The sequence below is a fragment of the Pristiophorus japonicus genome, chromosome 18 (genome assembly GCF_044704955.1).
Source record: "Pristiophorus japonicus isolate sPriJap1 chromosome 18, sPriJap1.hap1, whole genome shotgun sequence".
NCBI classification, from domain to species: Eukaryota; Metazoa; Chordata; class Chondrichthyes; family Pristiophoridae; genus Pristiophorus; species Pristiophorus japonicus.
Window position 1 is genome coordinate 53,751,112 of NC_091994.1, and position 18,131 is coordinate 53,769,242.

The 18,131-nt window shown below is 42.6% G+C and overlaps 1 protein-coding gene across 5 annotated transcripts in view; it reads right to left on the reverse strand.

Annotated features, from left to right (window-relative positions):
• The window catches only part of ndc80 (NDC80 kinetochore complex component), a 196,780-nt gene that overhangs the window by 39,180 nt on the left and 139,469 nt on the right, over positions 1-18,131 (reverse strand). For all 5 annotated transcript variants that reach the window (XM_070860038.1, XM_070860040.1, XM_070860037.1 and 2 more), the window contains 2 exons: positions 16,784-16,886; positions 3,641-3,739 (listed from right to left, as the gene is read on the reverse strand). In XM_070860038.1, the coding sequence (XP_070716139.1) occupies positions 3,641-3,739; positions 16,784-16,886 (202 nt within the window). The remainder of the gene's footprint in view (positions 1-3,640; positions 3,740-16,783; positions 16,887-18,131) is intronic.

Below are 18,131 nucleotides of genomic sequence, written 5' to 3' on the forward strand. Positions count from 1 at the left end.
ACAAGGGTTTTTTGAATGTTTTTTTGTTTCTCCCCCCACCCCCAAGGCCTCGCTCGCAGCGCTACCGGCCCTGGACTAAAGTTGCTGAAACTCGCAGTTTGCGCCGCGAATCCTCGTGCAACACCAACTTTACCGATGGCCCAGACATAAAGGCCGAAAGTTAGGCCTAAAAACGGTAATGCAGCAAAAACGGTAATTTTGGTGTAAAACTACCGTTTTTGAAAACCAGAAAATCTAGCCCTAAAGCTGGGCTGGATTCTCTTCTAGGAGAGAAATTGCTGCATGGGAATTCTGTCTGGATCAGCTGTACATCTAATTTCTACCACACTCGCTTCCAGTAATCTTTCCACCAATCTAGATGTTGTAACAATGTTAAAAATGAAAGGAAAGCTACAACCGTAGACACAATGAGGCCAATTATTGTGTTGGTCCAACACAAGCCAAGCCAAGCAGTGTGCGGTTTGCTGGCTCGAACACTGTGGAATCTCGCTGTCTTTCTATCTTCAGCTTATTTCGCATACCATGGACGAGAAGTAGTGTGCTACAGAGATTAATTAGTCACCGCTGTAGGAAAACGTGACAGCCAATCTGCGCTCTGCAAAGTTCCACAACTTCCAAATGAGATATATGACCAGATAATCTGTTTTAGTGGTGGTGCTGATTGTGTGATAAATGTGACCACGACACTGAGTGGAGAGACTGGAGAAGCTGGGATTGTTCGCCTTATAGCGAGAAGGTTAAGGGGAGATTTAATAGAGGTGTTTAAAATGATGAATGGTTTTGATAGAGCAAATAAGGTGGAACTCTTTCCACTGGCAGGTAGGTCAATAACCAGAGGATACAAGTTTAAGATCATTTGCAACAAAACCAGTGAGGAGAGGGGAACACTTGTTTAAAAAAAAATGCAGCGAGTTATGATCTGGAATACGCAAAAGGGAATTGGTTATAAATGTGAAAAGGAAAAACATACAGGGCTATTGGGAAAGAGCAGGGGAGTGGGACCAACTGGAAAGGTCTTTGCAAGAGTCGGCACAGGCACTATGGGCCAACTGGCCTTCTGTTCCTTAAATTCTATGACCACTCATTCCTCCTTATGGCTGAAAAGCCCACGATTTTCCAATCTTTTCTTGTAGCTCAGATTCCCAACACTAGGGATCAGCCTTGTAGCTCTTCACTGTGCTTCCCTCAGTACGTGAAGAGCTCGCTCATGTCTTGGTGAACAGAACTGGGCACAGTACTCCATTTCTGTTGCTACCACAGCTCCACAGTTTGACCATGATGACTTTGGACTTGTATTAATCCATTTTGGTTAATGAATGATCCACTACGGAGTTCAGGAGCACTTGTGTGCAACCAATGAACCCCGGGACTTTAAGAAAATTGAGAGGGCTCTCATGCTGGTACTGGTTATCCAGAGGAAAATTATAACATTGCGTATTTTTGGCAAACACATTAGTCACCTCCACAATGCACCTGTAGACTAAATGATATAGATGTTCCCTGAAGCAACCTAGAAAGAAGCAAAGGTAAACCCGTTCAGACCATGGCAATGCCATCCCTGCCCTGGAGTTTGGCTGAAGGCATGAGGCAGTCGTCTCCCTGGTGAATCTAAGCCTTTACAAGCATTGCTTCTTCGTTGAATCCAGAGGGGTCTGCCATTGGCAATAATTTCAGTTGGAAATATAGTGACAGCCTGCCTAACCTGATCTCCCTCACATCAGTCCATTCCCAATCATCCTCCAAAACAAGCAAGCTAGGATTCCCACAGGAACACCTATTGCGAAGAGGGACCCACACAGTTGTTTGTTCTTCCAATCCTTTACACTTCATGAACTGGCACACACAAGGCAGAATGGATATCAAATGGGCCCCACATCTGATACACAGCAAATTGATCATTAGTAAAAAAATATCTATTCATCAAGCAAAGACTTTCACATTTGGAAAAAAAGGAATTCTGATGTTATATTAAAGTAACTTAATCACTGAACTGGTTATTCACAAATAAATGTAATTTAACAATACTAATGTAGATTTAAGCAGGTTAATAAGATGTTTAAACAAAGCATTAAGCTTTTACCAGAAAAAAAATATAGCAGCTCATATTGCTCAAATGTCTCTAAGCACTTCACAGTCAATTATTTTGAAATGTAAAGACTTGCACAGGCAACCATTCTACAAATAGCTAGATTCCACAAAGCAAAAGTGGATGATCAGTTCATTGTTTTTTGGCAGTGTTGGCTGCAGGAGAACATGTTGGACATGGCAAAACTCCCTACTCTTTAAATGGAGCTATGGGGTCTCTAATGTCCATGTGAACCACCAAACAAGCAGACAGGGACTTGGTTTCATGTCTGATTGGAAGGATGGCAGCCCCTCCCCCCGCACAGGTGGGTCAGCGTAGTTTGCACTGAGGTCTTGGAGTGAGCTTGAACCCACAGCCTTCTGACTCAGTACTCATGGCACAGTGTAGCAGAATGTAGGATTTCTCCCTATACAAGTTCCACTCATCGAAACAGTTAGGATACACACAAAACAAAAATATTTTTTCTCTTTAAATACAATATGTTATTTTCTCTTAAGTCAGAAGATCATGGGTGCACACCCCACTTCCAGACTGGAACACAATTTGGGCAAACTTCAGTGCAATACTGAGACATTGCCGGAGGGACCCGTTTGGATGGGACGGTACATTGAAGCCTCATCTGCCTGTTCGAGGTGGACATAAAAAATACTCCCAGAGTACTACTTAAAGAACAGGGAGCTCAAGATGCACTATTCAACATTCTTCCCTAAACCACCAAACTGTTATTCATCTCGTTGTTTGTGGGAGTTGTGGTGTAAAATTGGCTGTTGCATCTGCTTACATAACAGTGAATGCAAAAGTAATTCATCAGATCTGAAGCACTTTGGGATGCCTTGAGGGGAAAAGGACAATATTCTGAAAAAAAGTGGTTGTAGGTCACCATGCCCACCCTAAAATAATCAAAACAAATACACAACAGGTAAAATGCTCAAGGAAAACACTCTCATGAGGCATTTATCAATATGTGGTGTAGTAGGGCATTCAACAGCATCTGCCATTAATTAGACTTGCACCGAGTCAGAAAGGAAAAGACATTTTAAAAATCTCCCCCCAAAAATTCTACACCTGAAGGAATTTCCGGTGTCAGAGAGGTTGATTGGCAGTCATCAACACTGACCACGTTGTTAAAAAGGTACTTAGGTTTGTAATGACCCAACTGTGGCGAGTTTAATGGGCAAATGCAGCCAGTTCCTAAAAAATACCAGGAAGCCAAGGCCGAGCTACTGTTTCTGCAAAGCTAACGGCAGAGCCTTGCAACTCGGTCAGCAACTTGTGGATATTCACATTTAATCGTGCATCTGCTCCTCGCCTGAAGCTGCTGTACCATTTACCCCAAAATATTGGCAAGCGTCATTAGCCTTGCCATTATTTTAACAACAAATTCGGGCCCAATAACGAATAAAAAGTTTGTAGAAAATAAATCAAACTATTAAAACAGCTGCTAAAAATGTGACTGATTTATGACTCGATTGGATCTACATTTCAAAGGGTAAAGAAAAAGTTGAATGAATCTCACCGACACTTAAAAAGAAGATAATATTAGTGATTCTGTACCCTATTATTATGAACACCGTCGGCAGTCACTTTGTCTACTCCGTCCAAGTCCTGATCGGTACTAATGAGGATCTGATCCGGATCGACTGACTTCATCAGCTGTGGACAAGGTAAATAGCAACAATTATTAGTCACATTTATACAAGTCGCATTGACCCAAGGAGATTGCACTCCCAAATTTGATCAACTGCTTTACACTGCATTTAGACCTGCTGCCAAAAGGCATACAATAAACAAAGCGTTCCTGCAGTCTCCAGAGTCGTCAAGGACCATGCAAGAACACATTATTGCTACATCTTCAGAGACAGAGGCAGCCTCTAACTCCCAGCGCAAACATGCAAGTGGGTCGCCTACCTGGTGCCAAAGCAAGCGATATTTCAAAGCAGCTGGAAAGGAACTTGAAATGGGAGAAGGAAGAACCAGTTATTGTGATCTATGTCGGAGTCAACGTGGGAAAGAACAGGGTGGAGGTCCTGCTGAGGGGGTATCAGGAGCTAGGAGCTAACTGAAAAGAGGACCGCGAGGGTGGCAATCTCGGGATTATTACCCGAGCCACGTTTTAATGGGTTTAGGGATAACAGATCAGGAAAGTAAACATGCGGCTATGAGTGCTGTGGGAAGGAGGGGTTTCAGTTCATAGAATATTGGGACCAGTTGTCCCAGTGGAAAGGATAACTAGGACCAACTTTAAACTAGTAAAGGAATGTGGAGAGTCCAGGTAGAAATAATAACCTGAACACAAGAGAAAGCAGGAGAGTAAGGTCAGAGTACAGCAAGAGAGAAAGATAAACACTCAGGAACAGCAAAGCTTATAGCAAGCAATAAATTCATGGAAAATAAAGCAGGAGCAATGAAAAATAAGAGATTAAATTGCCTATATAGCAATGTAAAGAGTACCAGCAACAAATCAGAGGAATTGGAGACAATAATTAGAAGCGTGGAAATAGATGTAAAAGGAATAATGGAAAGAAGGCTACAGACAGGACAGGATTGCAGTGAATTTAGAAATGATGGGCAAGGCAGAGAGAGGAGGTGGGGTAGCTATGTTAATCAAAACAATGTCAGGAACAAGAAAGGATATAACTAACAGAATCCATCGAGATAAAGGATAGGAAGGAATGAGTCACACTATAAGCAGCATACTACAAACCACCAAACAGTGGAAAGGAAGTGGAGGGGAAAATATGTAGGCAAATCTATTAAATGAATAATTTTTTTTTTTTTAAATCATAATCTTGGAGGGGTTGGAAAAGTTGGGACTGTTCTCCTTGGAACAGAGAAAGCGAAGAGGTGACCTCAGAGGTACATGATGAGGGGTTTTGATAGATAAAGGCTGTTCCCTTGGTGAATGGTCATAAAGGATGGAATCACTGCAATAGTAAGAAATGATATTGGCTCAAATGATAAGAGCGTTTAAACAGTTTGGGTGGAGATAAGGAACAATAAGGGGAAAAAGTCACTGGTGGGCGAAGACTATAGGCACCCTAACAGTAGCAACTCTGTTGATCGGAGCATAAACCAGGAAATAGTGGGCGCTTGTAAAAAGGGAACAGCAATAATCATGGGTGATTTTAACCTCCATATTGATTAGACAAATCAAATTGGTCAGGGTAGCCTTGAGGAGGAGTTCATAGAGTGCGTAAGGGACGGGTTCCTTGAGCAATATGTAACGGAACCAACCAGAGGGCAAGCTATCTTAGATCTGGTCCTGTGTAATGAGACAGGGTTAATAAACAATCTCCTAGTAAAGGATCCCCTTGGAATGAGTGATCATAGCATGATTGAATTTTAAATTCAGATGGAGGGTGAGAAAGTTGGATCTCTAACCACCGTACTAAGCTTAAATAAAGGAGACTATGAAGGTATGAGGACAGAGTTGGGTAAAGTGGACTGGGAAAATAGATTAAAGTGTAGGATGGTTGATGAACAGTGGTGTACATTTAAGGAGATATTTCACAACTCTCAAGAAAAATATATTCCAGTGAGGAGGAAAGGGTGTAAGAGAAAAGATAGCCATCCGTGGCTAACTAAACAAAGAAAGGACGGTATCCAATTAAAAACAAGGGAATACAAAGTGGCCAAAACTCGTGGGAGGACAGAAGCTTTTAAAAGCCAGCAAAGAACGACTAAAAAAATTATTAAGAAAGGGAAGATAAGATTATGAAAGTAAACTAGCACAAAATATAAAAACAGATAGCAAGAGTTTCTATAGGTATATAAAAAGGAAGAGTGGCTAAAGTAAATATTGGTTCCTTAGAGGACGAGACCGGGGAACTAGTAATGGGGAACATGGAGATGGCAGAAACTCTGAACAAATATTTTGTATCAGTCTTTACGGTAGAAGACACTAACAATATTCCAACGGTGGATTTGGGGGGGGAGGAACTTAACACAATCACTAAGGAGGTGGTACTCAGTAAGGTAATGGGACTAAAGGCAGATAAATTCCTTGGACCTGATGGCTTGCATCCTAGGGTCTTAAGTAGCTGCACAAGATAAAGGTTCACGGGGTTGGGGGTAATATATCAGCATGGATAAAGGATTGTCTAACTAACAGAAAACAGAGACACAGGATAAATGGTTCATTCTCTGGTTGCCAACCAGTAACTAATGGGGTCCCGCAGGGATCAGTGCAGGGACCCCAACACTATTTACAATCTATATTAATGACTTGGAAGAAAGGACTGAGTGTAACGTAGCCAAGTTTGCTGACGATACAAAGATGGGAGGAAAAGCAATGTGAGGCGGACACAAAAAATCTGCAAAAGGACATAAACAGGCTAAGTGAGTGGGAAAAAATTTGGCAGATGGAGTATAATGTTGGAAAGTGTGAGGTCATGCACTTGGGCAGAAAAAAATCAAAGAGCAAGTTATTATTTAAATGGAGAAAGATTGCAAAGTGCCGCAATACAGCGGGACCTGGGGATACTTGTGCATGAAACACAAAAGGATAGTATGCAGGTACAGCAAGTGATCAGGAAGGCCAATGGTAACTTAGCCTTTATTGCAAAGGGATTGGAGTATAAAAGCAGGGAAGTCTTGCTACAGCTATACAAGGTATTGGTGAGGCCACACCTGGAATACTGCGTGCAGTTTTGGTTTCCATTTTTACAAAAGGATATACTTGCTTTGGAGGCAGTTCAGAGAAGGTTCACTAGGTTGATTCTGGGGATGAGGGGATTGATTTATGAGGAAAGGTTAAGTAGGTTGGGCCTCTACTCATTGGAATTCAGAAGAATGAGAGGTGATCTAATCGAAATGTGTACGGTTATGAGGGGGCTTGACAAGGTGGATGCAGAGAGGATGTTTCCACTGATGGGGGAGACTAGAACTAGAGGGCATGATCTTAGAATAAGGGGCCGCCCATTTAAAACAGAGATGAGGAGGAATTTCTTCTGAGGGTTGTTAATCTGTGGAATTCGCTGATTCAGAGAGCTGTGGAAGCTGGGACATTGAATAAATTTAAGACAGAAATAGACAGTTTCTTAAACGATAAGGGCATAAGGGGTTATGGGGAGCTGGCGGGGAAGTGGAGCAGAGTCCATGATCGGATCACCCATGATCTTATTAAATGGCGGAGCAGGCTCAAGGGGCCGTATGGCCTACTCCTGCTCCTATTTCTTATGTTCTTATGTAACAGGTTTCATAGATTTACTATCCCCCTTTGTGTACTCTACAGCGGAGTACTGCTCTCCGGCATGGCTATCAAATCTGCATGTCAAATCCATTGATGTCCAGCTGAATTCTACTATGAGAATTATCACTGGTACGCTTTTATCAACACCAACACCGTGGCTCCCCATGCTTGCAAACATCGCACCACCACACCTACGCTGCGAATATGCAGTCTCCAGAGAATACAATCACTACACCAGCAAAGACATTCCGATCCAGGCTGACTTGAACAACCTACCACCAACCCATCTCAAATCTAGGAGGTCATTTTGGACCGTCGCCAAAACCCTTCGGCGACCTCCCCTCAACCTTGATGCTTGGAAGAACTGTGATATACGGAATGGATTCCTTATAGAGGACCCCACAGCACTACCTGTAGGATCAAACTTTCCTCGCAAACAGTGAACAACCATCAAACCGTCTCAGAACCGGTCATGGTAGATGCTGCCACCTTCTCTATAGGTGGAAAATGAAAGCATCCCCATCATGCAACTGTGGAGCTCCTAATCAGATCCTGAACATATCTTTGAGCACTGCCCTCAGAGGAAATTTGCAGGCATCCTACAAGATATCTACGCTGTTACACTGGAAGCTTTGGCCTGGATATCCAACTTGGATATTGATTTGCTTTGCTACTACCATACAAAAGAAGATGATAGATTCAAAATCATTGGCAAAAGATCTAGAGGGGAGATGAGGAAAGAAAGTTTCATTCAGTTTTCGGGATCTGGAACGCTCTATCCGAACTGGAAGCCAATTCCACAAACAATTCTTAAAAAGGGAGCTGGACAGGTACTTGGGGATAAAGGTTACGGAAAAAAGCGGGTGCGTCAGACTAAACGTGATTGCCCTTTCAAATAGCCAGCACAGACGCGAAAGGCCTCCTTCTGTGCTAAGTTTCTATGATTTTATAATGATAGGAGATTTCAACTATCCTCAAATAAACTGGCAGGGAGAGGGTGTGAAAGGGGATGGATTTTTTTTATATACTGTGTACAAGACTCCTTAACCAACCTCACTGAATCCTTTGAACCAACAGAAAGAGTAGACAAAGGCTCGGTAGTGGATGTGATATATATGGACTTTCCGAAGGCCGTTGCTAAGGTACCACACACGAGACTCATGACAAAGGTCAGGGTGTGTTGAGTGAGGGGCCAGGCAACAGAACAGATTGAAAAACAACTACAAAACATACACCAATTTCTTAGGTGAGAAACTAAATGGGGTTGAAGAGCAAGGAGATCTGGGAATACAGATACATAAATCTTTAAAAATAGCAACACAAGTTGATAAGCCCGTAAAGATTATAAAGATTACAAAGCAGTAGAATGATAGAATCAGAAATTTACAGCACAGGAGGCCATTAAGCCCATCACACCTGTGCCGGCCAAAAGAGCTATCCAGCCTAATCCCAGCTCTTGGTCCGTAGTCTTATAGGTTACAGCACTTCAAGTGCATATCTAAGTATCTACTGCACTTTCAGGCAGAGTTCCAGACTTCCACCATCCTCTGGGTGAAAAAAGTTCTCAACTCCCCTCTAATCCTTCTACCAATTACTTCGATACCTCCTGGTTATTGACCTCTCTAAGGGAAATAGGTCCTTCCTATCCACACTATCTAAACCCTCAATTGTATACACCTCAGTCAAATCTCCCCTCAGCTTCCTCTGTTCCAAAGAAAACAACCCAGCCTATCCAATCCGTCCTCACAGCTAAAATTCTCTAGTCCTGGCAACATCCTCCTAAATCTCCTCTGTACCATCTAGTACAATCACATCTTTCCTGTAATGTGGTGACCAGAACTGTACGCAGTACTCTAGCTGTGGCCGAACTAGTGTTTTATACGGTTTAAGCATAACATTACTGTTTTTATATTCTATGCCTCGGCTAATAAAAAGCCAAATATCCCATATGCCTTCTTACCAACCTTATCTACCTGTCCTGCTATCTTCAAGGATCTGTGGACATGCACTCCAAGGTCTCTGTTCCTCACACTTCTCACTAACTTACCATTTATTGTGTATTCCCTTGCTAGCTCTCACCAAATGTATTATCTCACACTTCTACAGATTGAATTCCATTTGCCACGTTTCTACCCATCTGACCAGTCCATTGATACCTTCCTGCAGTCTACAGCTTTCATCCTCACTATCAACCACGTGGAGAATTTTTGTATCATTTGCAAATTTATCATGCCCCCTACACTGAAGTTTAAATCATTGATGTATAGCCCAAAAGGAAGGGATCTAGTACTGAGCCCTGCGGAATCCCACTGGAAACAGCCTTCCAGTCACAAAAGCACCCATCGACCATCACACTTTGCAAACTGCCACTGAGTCAATTTTGGATCCAACTTGCCACTTTTCCTTGGATCCTGTGGGATTTTACTTTTCTGACCAGTCTGCTGTGTGGGATCTTGTCAAAAGCCTTGCTAAAATCTATGTAGACGATATCAAACTTGCTACCCTCATAAACGCTCCTTGTTACCTCAAAAAAAAATCGATCAAGTTAGTCCAACACAACCTATCCTTAAATCCGTGCTGACTGTCCTTGATTAATCCTTGCCTTGCTAAATGATAATTAATACTATCGTTCAGAACTTTTCCAATAATTTGCCCATCACTGAAGTTAGGCTGACTGGCCTGTAATTATTCGGTCTATCCCATTCTCTCTTTTTAAATGGTACAACATTAGCAGTTATAGGCATTGGCTCACCAAGGATTGTTGGACATTATCTGGACATTTAATATTGCTCACTGCAGAAAAAAAAACTGGAAGCCTGTTTATGGGAGGGGTCCAGGTACTTTTCCATGTTGTACTCGAAATCCACACCTGATGGGCGGGGGTGGTCTGGGAAGTTACAATGGCCAGGATAAGGCAACTCATCACAGGTAATGGGCAAAGAGGGTCCATTGTTAAGCAATGTAAACTCGTCAGAGATAGATCAGCAATGTAAGCTGGTCAGTGATCAAGTCATTACCTGAATGAGTTAACCCCGAGAGGCGGGAAACCAGAACAATAGAAAGCCATTAAGCGAAATGCCATCACTGGACTCAAAACAGGAAGCCTCAAAACAAGGAAAAACATTATTCGGCCAGAAAAGGCAAACGAACTGGGGACATAAAAGGGGACCGTGTGGCCACATCTCTCTCTCTCTCTCTTGCTTCACCCCTACAAGAACCGAGCATCCCGTCTGGGACAGAGAGAAGAAACCAGTACGGAACCAGAAGAGACACGTTTTCACCAGGAAAAGCAGCGAGTAAACTAACGAATCAGTGAGCATCATCTCTGCCCTCGCATCTTTAAGATCACAGCCACTGTGTGAGAAGGTGTCATGTGTTTTCCCAACCAAGCCTTAGAAGGGTTTTAGTGGGGAGGTTTTGCTGCAAGGACCATAGGGGTACGCCCAGCCGGTCGGTTGGTACAAATTCGGGGGTACATTGAAGATCCGAGCAGAGGGTTTAGACGTTGGGTACTTCACGATAGGGGCGGTTTAGACACGCCAGGATATTGTATTGTACTACATAGTTACTGTGTTTACTTGTAGTTTTGCTGTGTTGAGGTAGCTTTAATAAAGCATTGTCGATTGAGACCGAGGTATTTGTCTGTGACTCATTCATCTGTTCAGTACAGTAATCACTCCCAGATCTAGAACTATTATAACGTGGGGGTGTGTCGAAAACACCCAAGGGAAACTACTTACAGTCCTCCAGCACCACACCTGTAGTCAGAGAAGATTGGAAAATGGTCAGAGCCTCTGCTATTTCCTCCCTTGCTTTTCTTTACAACCTGGGATACATTTCATCATTTCATTCGGGCCTGGCGATTTATCTACTTTCAAAGGGCTCACATTTGGCCTATCCCTTTTTTCGGCGCATTCACCAGAGATGAATATGGGCTGAAAACGGCACCGAAAAAATCTCCCCCGATTCTGGCCGCTGTGTTGCCTCTCCCGGGGCTTGGCGCAGCATGGCTTGAGATGTGGGGGAGGGGGGGGAGCTAGGACCCTGCGCTAGACACAGTGCCGGCAGCTCTCCACATGCGCGTTGGAGTGTGCGCGCATGTGCATTAGCTCTTGCCCCAGCCTGTGTGAGTGCTGCAGCGTGGGACCTGATGCGCCCTGCCCCTATCCCGGGCCGAGTGGCCACAACAAGCAGGTTGGTGCGGGGCCCAAGCCGGGGGAGTTTTGATCCGGGGGTGGGGGGGTGATAACTGTGTAGCCAGTAATTTTAATGAGCTTACTCAAGACTTTCCTTAACCCTGTTGATGAAAATACTTTCCTAACCAAGTTAATAGAAAATGCTTTCAAATACATCATAACCAATTCTTGAACATTAGATTTGGTGGAATAGTTTTGCTTGAATTTTCAAAATATTTAAAAGCATAAAACAAACAGTAAATTTCCTGGCTATATGGTATAAAATATTTCTATGATGGTGGGTGACGTTGGGCGGCTGGGAGAACATAAGAATTACAAGCAGAAGGTACTTCTATTTTTTATTTGGATATTTTGAAAAAATTATGTAAATATGTTTTGTCTCTATTACTTTTATTTTTGTAGTTTAAGCTTCCATGAATGCTTCTGTTGTATAGTAAATTAGCTTTGCGAAGTTTGTCATATGATGTCCTGTATCGCTGTTTGATCCTATTCACATTCTTTAGTCAAGTCATTTAGTTCTGCTGGCCTCCGATGTACCTACTTGCGCTGATTTCTTAACTCTCCGCAAGGGTTTTCTCTGCGGCCACAAACACTGGCCTAAGTTAGTTTGGAGCAACTATTAGCTGTTCAAAGTGGCTTAAATGGCCAAAACGGGCGTAGGTGGCTGGTAACGACCCTTTTGAAAAAAACTAAACTAAAAAAATCCTAACTAACTCGCTTAACCTGCCGCAAATTGAATATGCAAAATGGGGATTTTTTAAGATAGTCCAGAAAAATCAAGTTGCTCAAAAAGAAACGGAGCAACCCCTGGGCAATTTTGAGCCCAAAGATGCTAAATCCCTTAATACTTCCTCTCTCACTATGTTTTTCATCTAATATTTCACACTCCTCCTTAACTACAATGTCTGCATCATCCCTCTCTTTTGTGAAGACAGACAGAGTATTCATTAAGAACCATACCCATGTCTTCCGCCCCCACACACAAGGTTCCTTTTTGGTTTTAAATAGGCCCTACTATTTTAGTTATTCTCTTGCTCTTAATGTATTTATAAAACATCTTTGGGTTTTCCTTGATTTTACTTGCCAATATTTTTTCATGTCCTCTCTTTGCTTTCCTAATTTACTTTTTAATTTCACCACTGCACTTTCTATACTCCTCTAAGCATTATGCAGTATTTAGCTCTCAGTATCTGACATAAGCTTTCCTTTTTGCCTAATCCTATCCTGTATGCCCCATGACATCTAGGGGCTCTCGATTTGAGAGTCCAACCCTGTTCCTTTGTGGGAACATATTTGCTCTGAACTCTCACTATCTCCTCCTGCCCAGCTTCATTCCCTAAAACCAAGTTCAGAACTGCCCCCTTTTCTTGTTGGGATTACTACATACTGGCTAAAAAAAAGTTCTTCTGAATACATTAAGAATTCTATGCCCTCTCATTTCTAAAAGGAATAGAAATATCAGGGAGATACTGTTAATTTATATAGAACCTAGGTTAAATCACACTTGGGAGAACTGTGCAGTTCTAGTCTCCATACTACAAAAGGAAATTGAAGCACTGGAAAAGATGCAGCAGCAATGATTTACAAAGATGGTAGAACTGAGAATGCAACTATCAGGAAAGATTGAGCAGAATGGGGCTCTTTTCTCTGGAGCATCAACTAAAGTCTTTAAAATTACAAAAGGCGTCGATTGGGTGGGCATGTTAGCATCTGTGGTGGGCAGGCATAAATGGGATCACCACTAACTGATCAAATAAAGAGTTTAGGAGAAATATCTACACAGTGGTGAGAATGTGGAGCTCACTGCCACATGGAGAGCTTGAAACAGAGAGCGTTGATGCATTTAAGGGAGGGCTTAATGCATACGAGGGAGAAAGGAATACAGGTTTTACAGGGGCAGAGTGGAAAGAGGCTGTTCGAGTGGGAAGTGGCTCATGGAGTATAAACACAGACCAGTTGGGTCAATTGGCCCATTCATACTATAGATTATTTACAATTGTTTGTAGGTTCTTTGTAACATCGCATTAAAAACATAGCATTAATCCATTAAAACACAAACTACCAGTCTACCAAAAATCTAACCTATAGCACCAAAGTAAAGAAAATAACAGAAAAATCAGCAGCAGCAGAGCAAAGCATTACATGGAAAATACAGCACAGAAACAGGCCATTTGATCCAATAGGTCTATGCTCCACATTAGCCTCCTCCCACCCTAATTCATCTATCAACCCTATCAACATATCCTTCTATTCCTTTCTCCCACATGTACATATCCAGCTTCTTCACCTCAACTATTCTTGCAGTTGGTTATTCAGAGCTTACAGTGAAGTTCTCCAAAGCAGTGGAGCTTTGACTGGAATTAGTTAACGATCTGATGGTAAGGGAACATCTTGCAAACATGATTACAGGATTGAATTTGATATTCAGTTTGAGGGGGAGAAGGGAGAGTCACAAACCAAGGTTTTCTTCAAAGGGAATGAGAAGTGAATTGATCACTGTAACCTGGGATGCGTTGTTAATAGCCAAACCCACAGACAAACCGTGAGAAGTATTCCAAGAAGTTTTTGGTACAATAGAAAATCAGTACATATCCCTGAAAGACAAAGGCTGCACATGTACAGTTAAACACCCATGGTCAACAAATGAGGCAAGGGACAGTATCAAGCTAAAAGGAAAAGCTACACAATGCAAGGAAAAGTGGAAATCCAGTGGACTGCGAGAGCTATAAAAATCAAAAAGGGTTTAAAGAACATAACGAGCTGGAAAAAACAGTATGAAAAAACATGCAAAGGATATCAAAGTCAACAGCATAAGCTTTTATAAATATAAACTGGCAGGCCAGGGAACAGAAGGAGCAGCATGGCGACCTGGCCCAGCAGTCTGTGTGGTCCCCAACCACCATCGGAGCAGGCCGGGGAGCGGAAGGAGCAGCGTGGCGGCATACCACTCCAGGGAGCAGCACGTGCTGGAGCAGGAGAGCAGCGGCAGTGAAGAGGGAGGTCATCAAGGTCCAGGTCAGTGATTGGAGCGTGGGCAGTTACTGAAGGAGCAGCGAGGTCAGGGCGAAGGAGTGGCGAAAGGTTGTAGAGGGACATGATCGGGGCCCAGGAGAGGCGTGAGTTCGGGGCCCAGAAGAGGCGAGGGCCCAGGGGCAGCACAGGTCAGCCCACACTGCGATGTGTGCGCACTAGGTCCGTGCAGCAGAGCTGATCTCCAGTCGTCTTGGTTAATCCTTGCTACTGGACCAAGACCTAGCTCTGTCAAGCCCGTGTGGTGGCTGGTGTGCAATGGTCACCACACGTTAAAAAAATCCAAGCACAGGCATCTTCCACCCTTCAAGATTTAGTTCAGACCTGGAATTTTAGGTCCATCATTGAAACACCCGTGAACTTTTTGACGTGGAAGCAAGTCATCCTCGATTCGAGGGACTGCCTATGATGATGATTATAAATATATTGAAAGAAAGTGGCATGTGGGTCCATTGAAGACAGGTGCAAGAGAGATTAAAATGGATATGGAAATAGACTTATTAAATGAGTACTTTAATCAATTACAACAGTAGAGGAAGAGAACTTGGGAACCTAAAAGTAAATTCAACTGGATTTAATACCAGTAAAAACAGTAATGGAGAAAAGAATGAGACTGAAGAGACAAAGCTCCAGAATCTGGTTTCCCATTCGAGTGTTAAGAGAAATAGATGAGGAAATTGCAAATGTGTGAAATTAACTCCCCAAAGTTCTCTAATAGTTGTGGGGGAGCTGCTGGCATTCGCCATCAGAACATAAGAAATAGGAGCAGGAATAGGCCATTTGGCCCCTCGAGCCTGCTCCACCATTCAAGAAGATCATGGCTGATCTGATCTTGGCCTCAACTCCACTTTCCTGCCTTGAGCACTTGACAAGTATCAGCTGATCAACATATGTGTCAATGACTTGGATGAAGGAATAAAGTGGCATATCCAAGTTTGCAGATGACACGGAGTTAGGATGGACAGCAAGTTGCATTGGTTGGAGCAGGAAATTACAAAGGAACATAGACTGATTAAGTGAGTGGGTAAAACTGTGGCAGCTGGAGGTGGGGAAAAGTCCATCTTGGCTCCCAAAAAGACAAAACAGAATAGTTTCTAAATGGAGAGAGACTAGGAATTATGACTGCGGAAAGGGATTTGGCTGTCCATGTACATAAATCGCTAAAAGCTAGTGCACAGGTACAAAAAGTACTCAAAGTTTAATGTAATATTGGCCTTTATTTCAAGGGGGCTGGAACATAAGAACATAAGAATTAGGAACAGGAGTAGGCCATCTAGCCCCTCGAGCCTGCTCCGCCATTCAATAAGATCATGGCTGATCTGGTCGTGGACTCAGCTCCACTTACCCGCCCTCTCCCCATAACCCTTAATTCCCTTATTGCTTAAAAATCTATCTATCTTTGACTTGAAAACATTCAATGAGCCAGCCTCAACTGCTTCCTTGGGCAGAGAATTCCACAGATTCACAACCCTCTGGGAGAAGAAATTCTTTCTCAACTCGGTTTTAAATTGGCTCCTCCGTATTTTGAGGCTGTGCCCCCTAGTTCTAGTCTCCCCACCAGTGGAAACAACCTCTCTGCCTCTATCTTGTCTATCCCTTTACACAATACAAAGGGGAAGAAGCGATGCTTCGGTGTAGAGCCTTGGTCAGATCCCACCTGAAGTCCTGCGCCAGTTTTGGGCAGTAAATGGGATATACGGGCCTTGGAGCATCACAGATTGTTTTCCATTCATTCTCAGGATGTAGATGTCACTGGCAAGGCTGGCATTTTGTTGCCTACCCCTAGCTTCCCCAGGAAGGTGATGGTGGGTCTTCTGTTTGAGACAGCTAAGTGACTTGCTTGGCCATTTCGGAGATCAGTCAAGAGTTAACCACGCTGCATTGGTGGGACTGGAGTCACGTAGACCAGACCAGGTAAGGACGGCAGCTTTCCTCCCTTAAAACACATGAATGGACCAGTTGTATTTTTTTTTAAACATTTCGGCAGTTTCATGGTCACTTTTACTGATGCCAGCTTATTTCAAGTTTTTTTTTTATTAAAGTGCCACCGACAGTTTGAAATCCACTTACATGTGACACTGGAGTATCCCAATGTTTGAGTATGCATCAGAAATGAGGGGTCTCCGTGTGAAAGAATGTAGGATAGTGTTTTTTTTTAAAGTACAGGTACAATACAGGTCTCTGGGTGAGGGTAGATTTTACCGAAAGTACTCTGCAGGCTTTCTTTAAATATATACACCCAGTCTTTTAATTTGTTTTATAAATATTAGAGATTCTTACCTTAAAATTATCCATCAGCCAAACCAACGCACCAAGAATCAGTGGCCAAGTGTGTGGAGCTCCGACTGTATACAATGAACTCTTTGACAATGTAAAGGGATACCTTATACCAATAAAGAAAACAGTCCCCAATGAATAGGGAAATATCCTCATTTCTTTGATGCTCTCTTCCATATACACTAAGATTTTAATTTCAAACATACATTAACCAGAATAAGCAGGTGATAGGTCAGATAAATCACTGAACAACCTCACTGTGGTCATATGTTCTGCAATATTATTAAAATGATCAAAACTTTTAAAATTAAATCCTTACTAACTCAGTCTGTCTCCACCCAATTCTCATTTTAGATAATATTGTAACATCTCAAACAGTTTAGTTGGTTTAGTTCAAGATTAATATAAATTCATTGAAAGAAAAGGAAGGCAAAACAAACTTGCACATTAACAACATCTTACCACAGTTTCAGGGCATCTCCAAGCACTTCATAACCAATAAATGTTTTTAACAGTTACTAGGAACATAGGAGCAGGAGGCCATTCAGCCCCTCCAGCCTGTTCTGCCATTCAATTATATAATTGCAGATTTGTATCTTAATTGCATCTACCTCCTTTGGTGTCCTTCCTGAGGTGCAGTGCCCAGATGAAGCCCAACTAAGGCTCTGTACAGACGTAACATCTTCCATCACATTGTATTCCAGCCCGCTTGAGAAAGCCAAAATTCCATTTGCCTTTTAAATTATTTTTTGCAGCTGTCCACTAGCTTTGTGATTTCTGTACTCTGACCCCTAAATCTCTCCGCTGCTCCAATGTTCCGAGCTTCTTGTCATTCAGAAAAAACTCCGATCCATCTTTCTTGGATTCAAAGTGGATGACCCCACACTTCCTCACATTGAACTCCATCTGCCAGTTTTGCCCACTCACAATCTGTCAATGTCCCTTTGCAACTTTCTGCTCTCATCTACACTATTTACTGTGCCCCCTAACCTAGTGTAGTCAGCAAACTTGGAAATTCGGCTCTATTACTTCATCCAAGTCACTTTATAAATAGTGAAAAGCTGCAGCCCCAGTAGATGCCTGCGAGACACCACAAGTCACATCCTGCCAATTTAAGTACATACCCATTATTCCTACTCTGCCTCCTACCTCATTCCCTACCAAAGCAAATGAGTTGCTTCAACTTCCATGCACTCTCATTTTTGTTAACAGCCTCTTATGTGGAGCCTTGTCAGATGTCTTCTGGAAGTCCATATAAATAACCTCCATAGACACGCCCTTATCTACCACATTTGTGACCACCTCAAAAAATCAGCGAGGGTTGTTAAAGACATGACTTGTCCTTTATAAA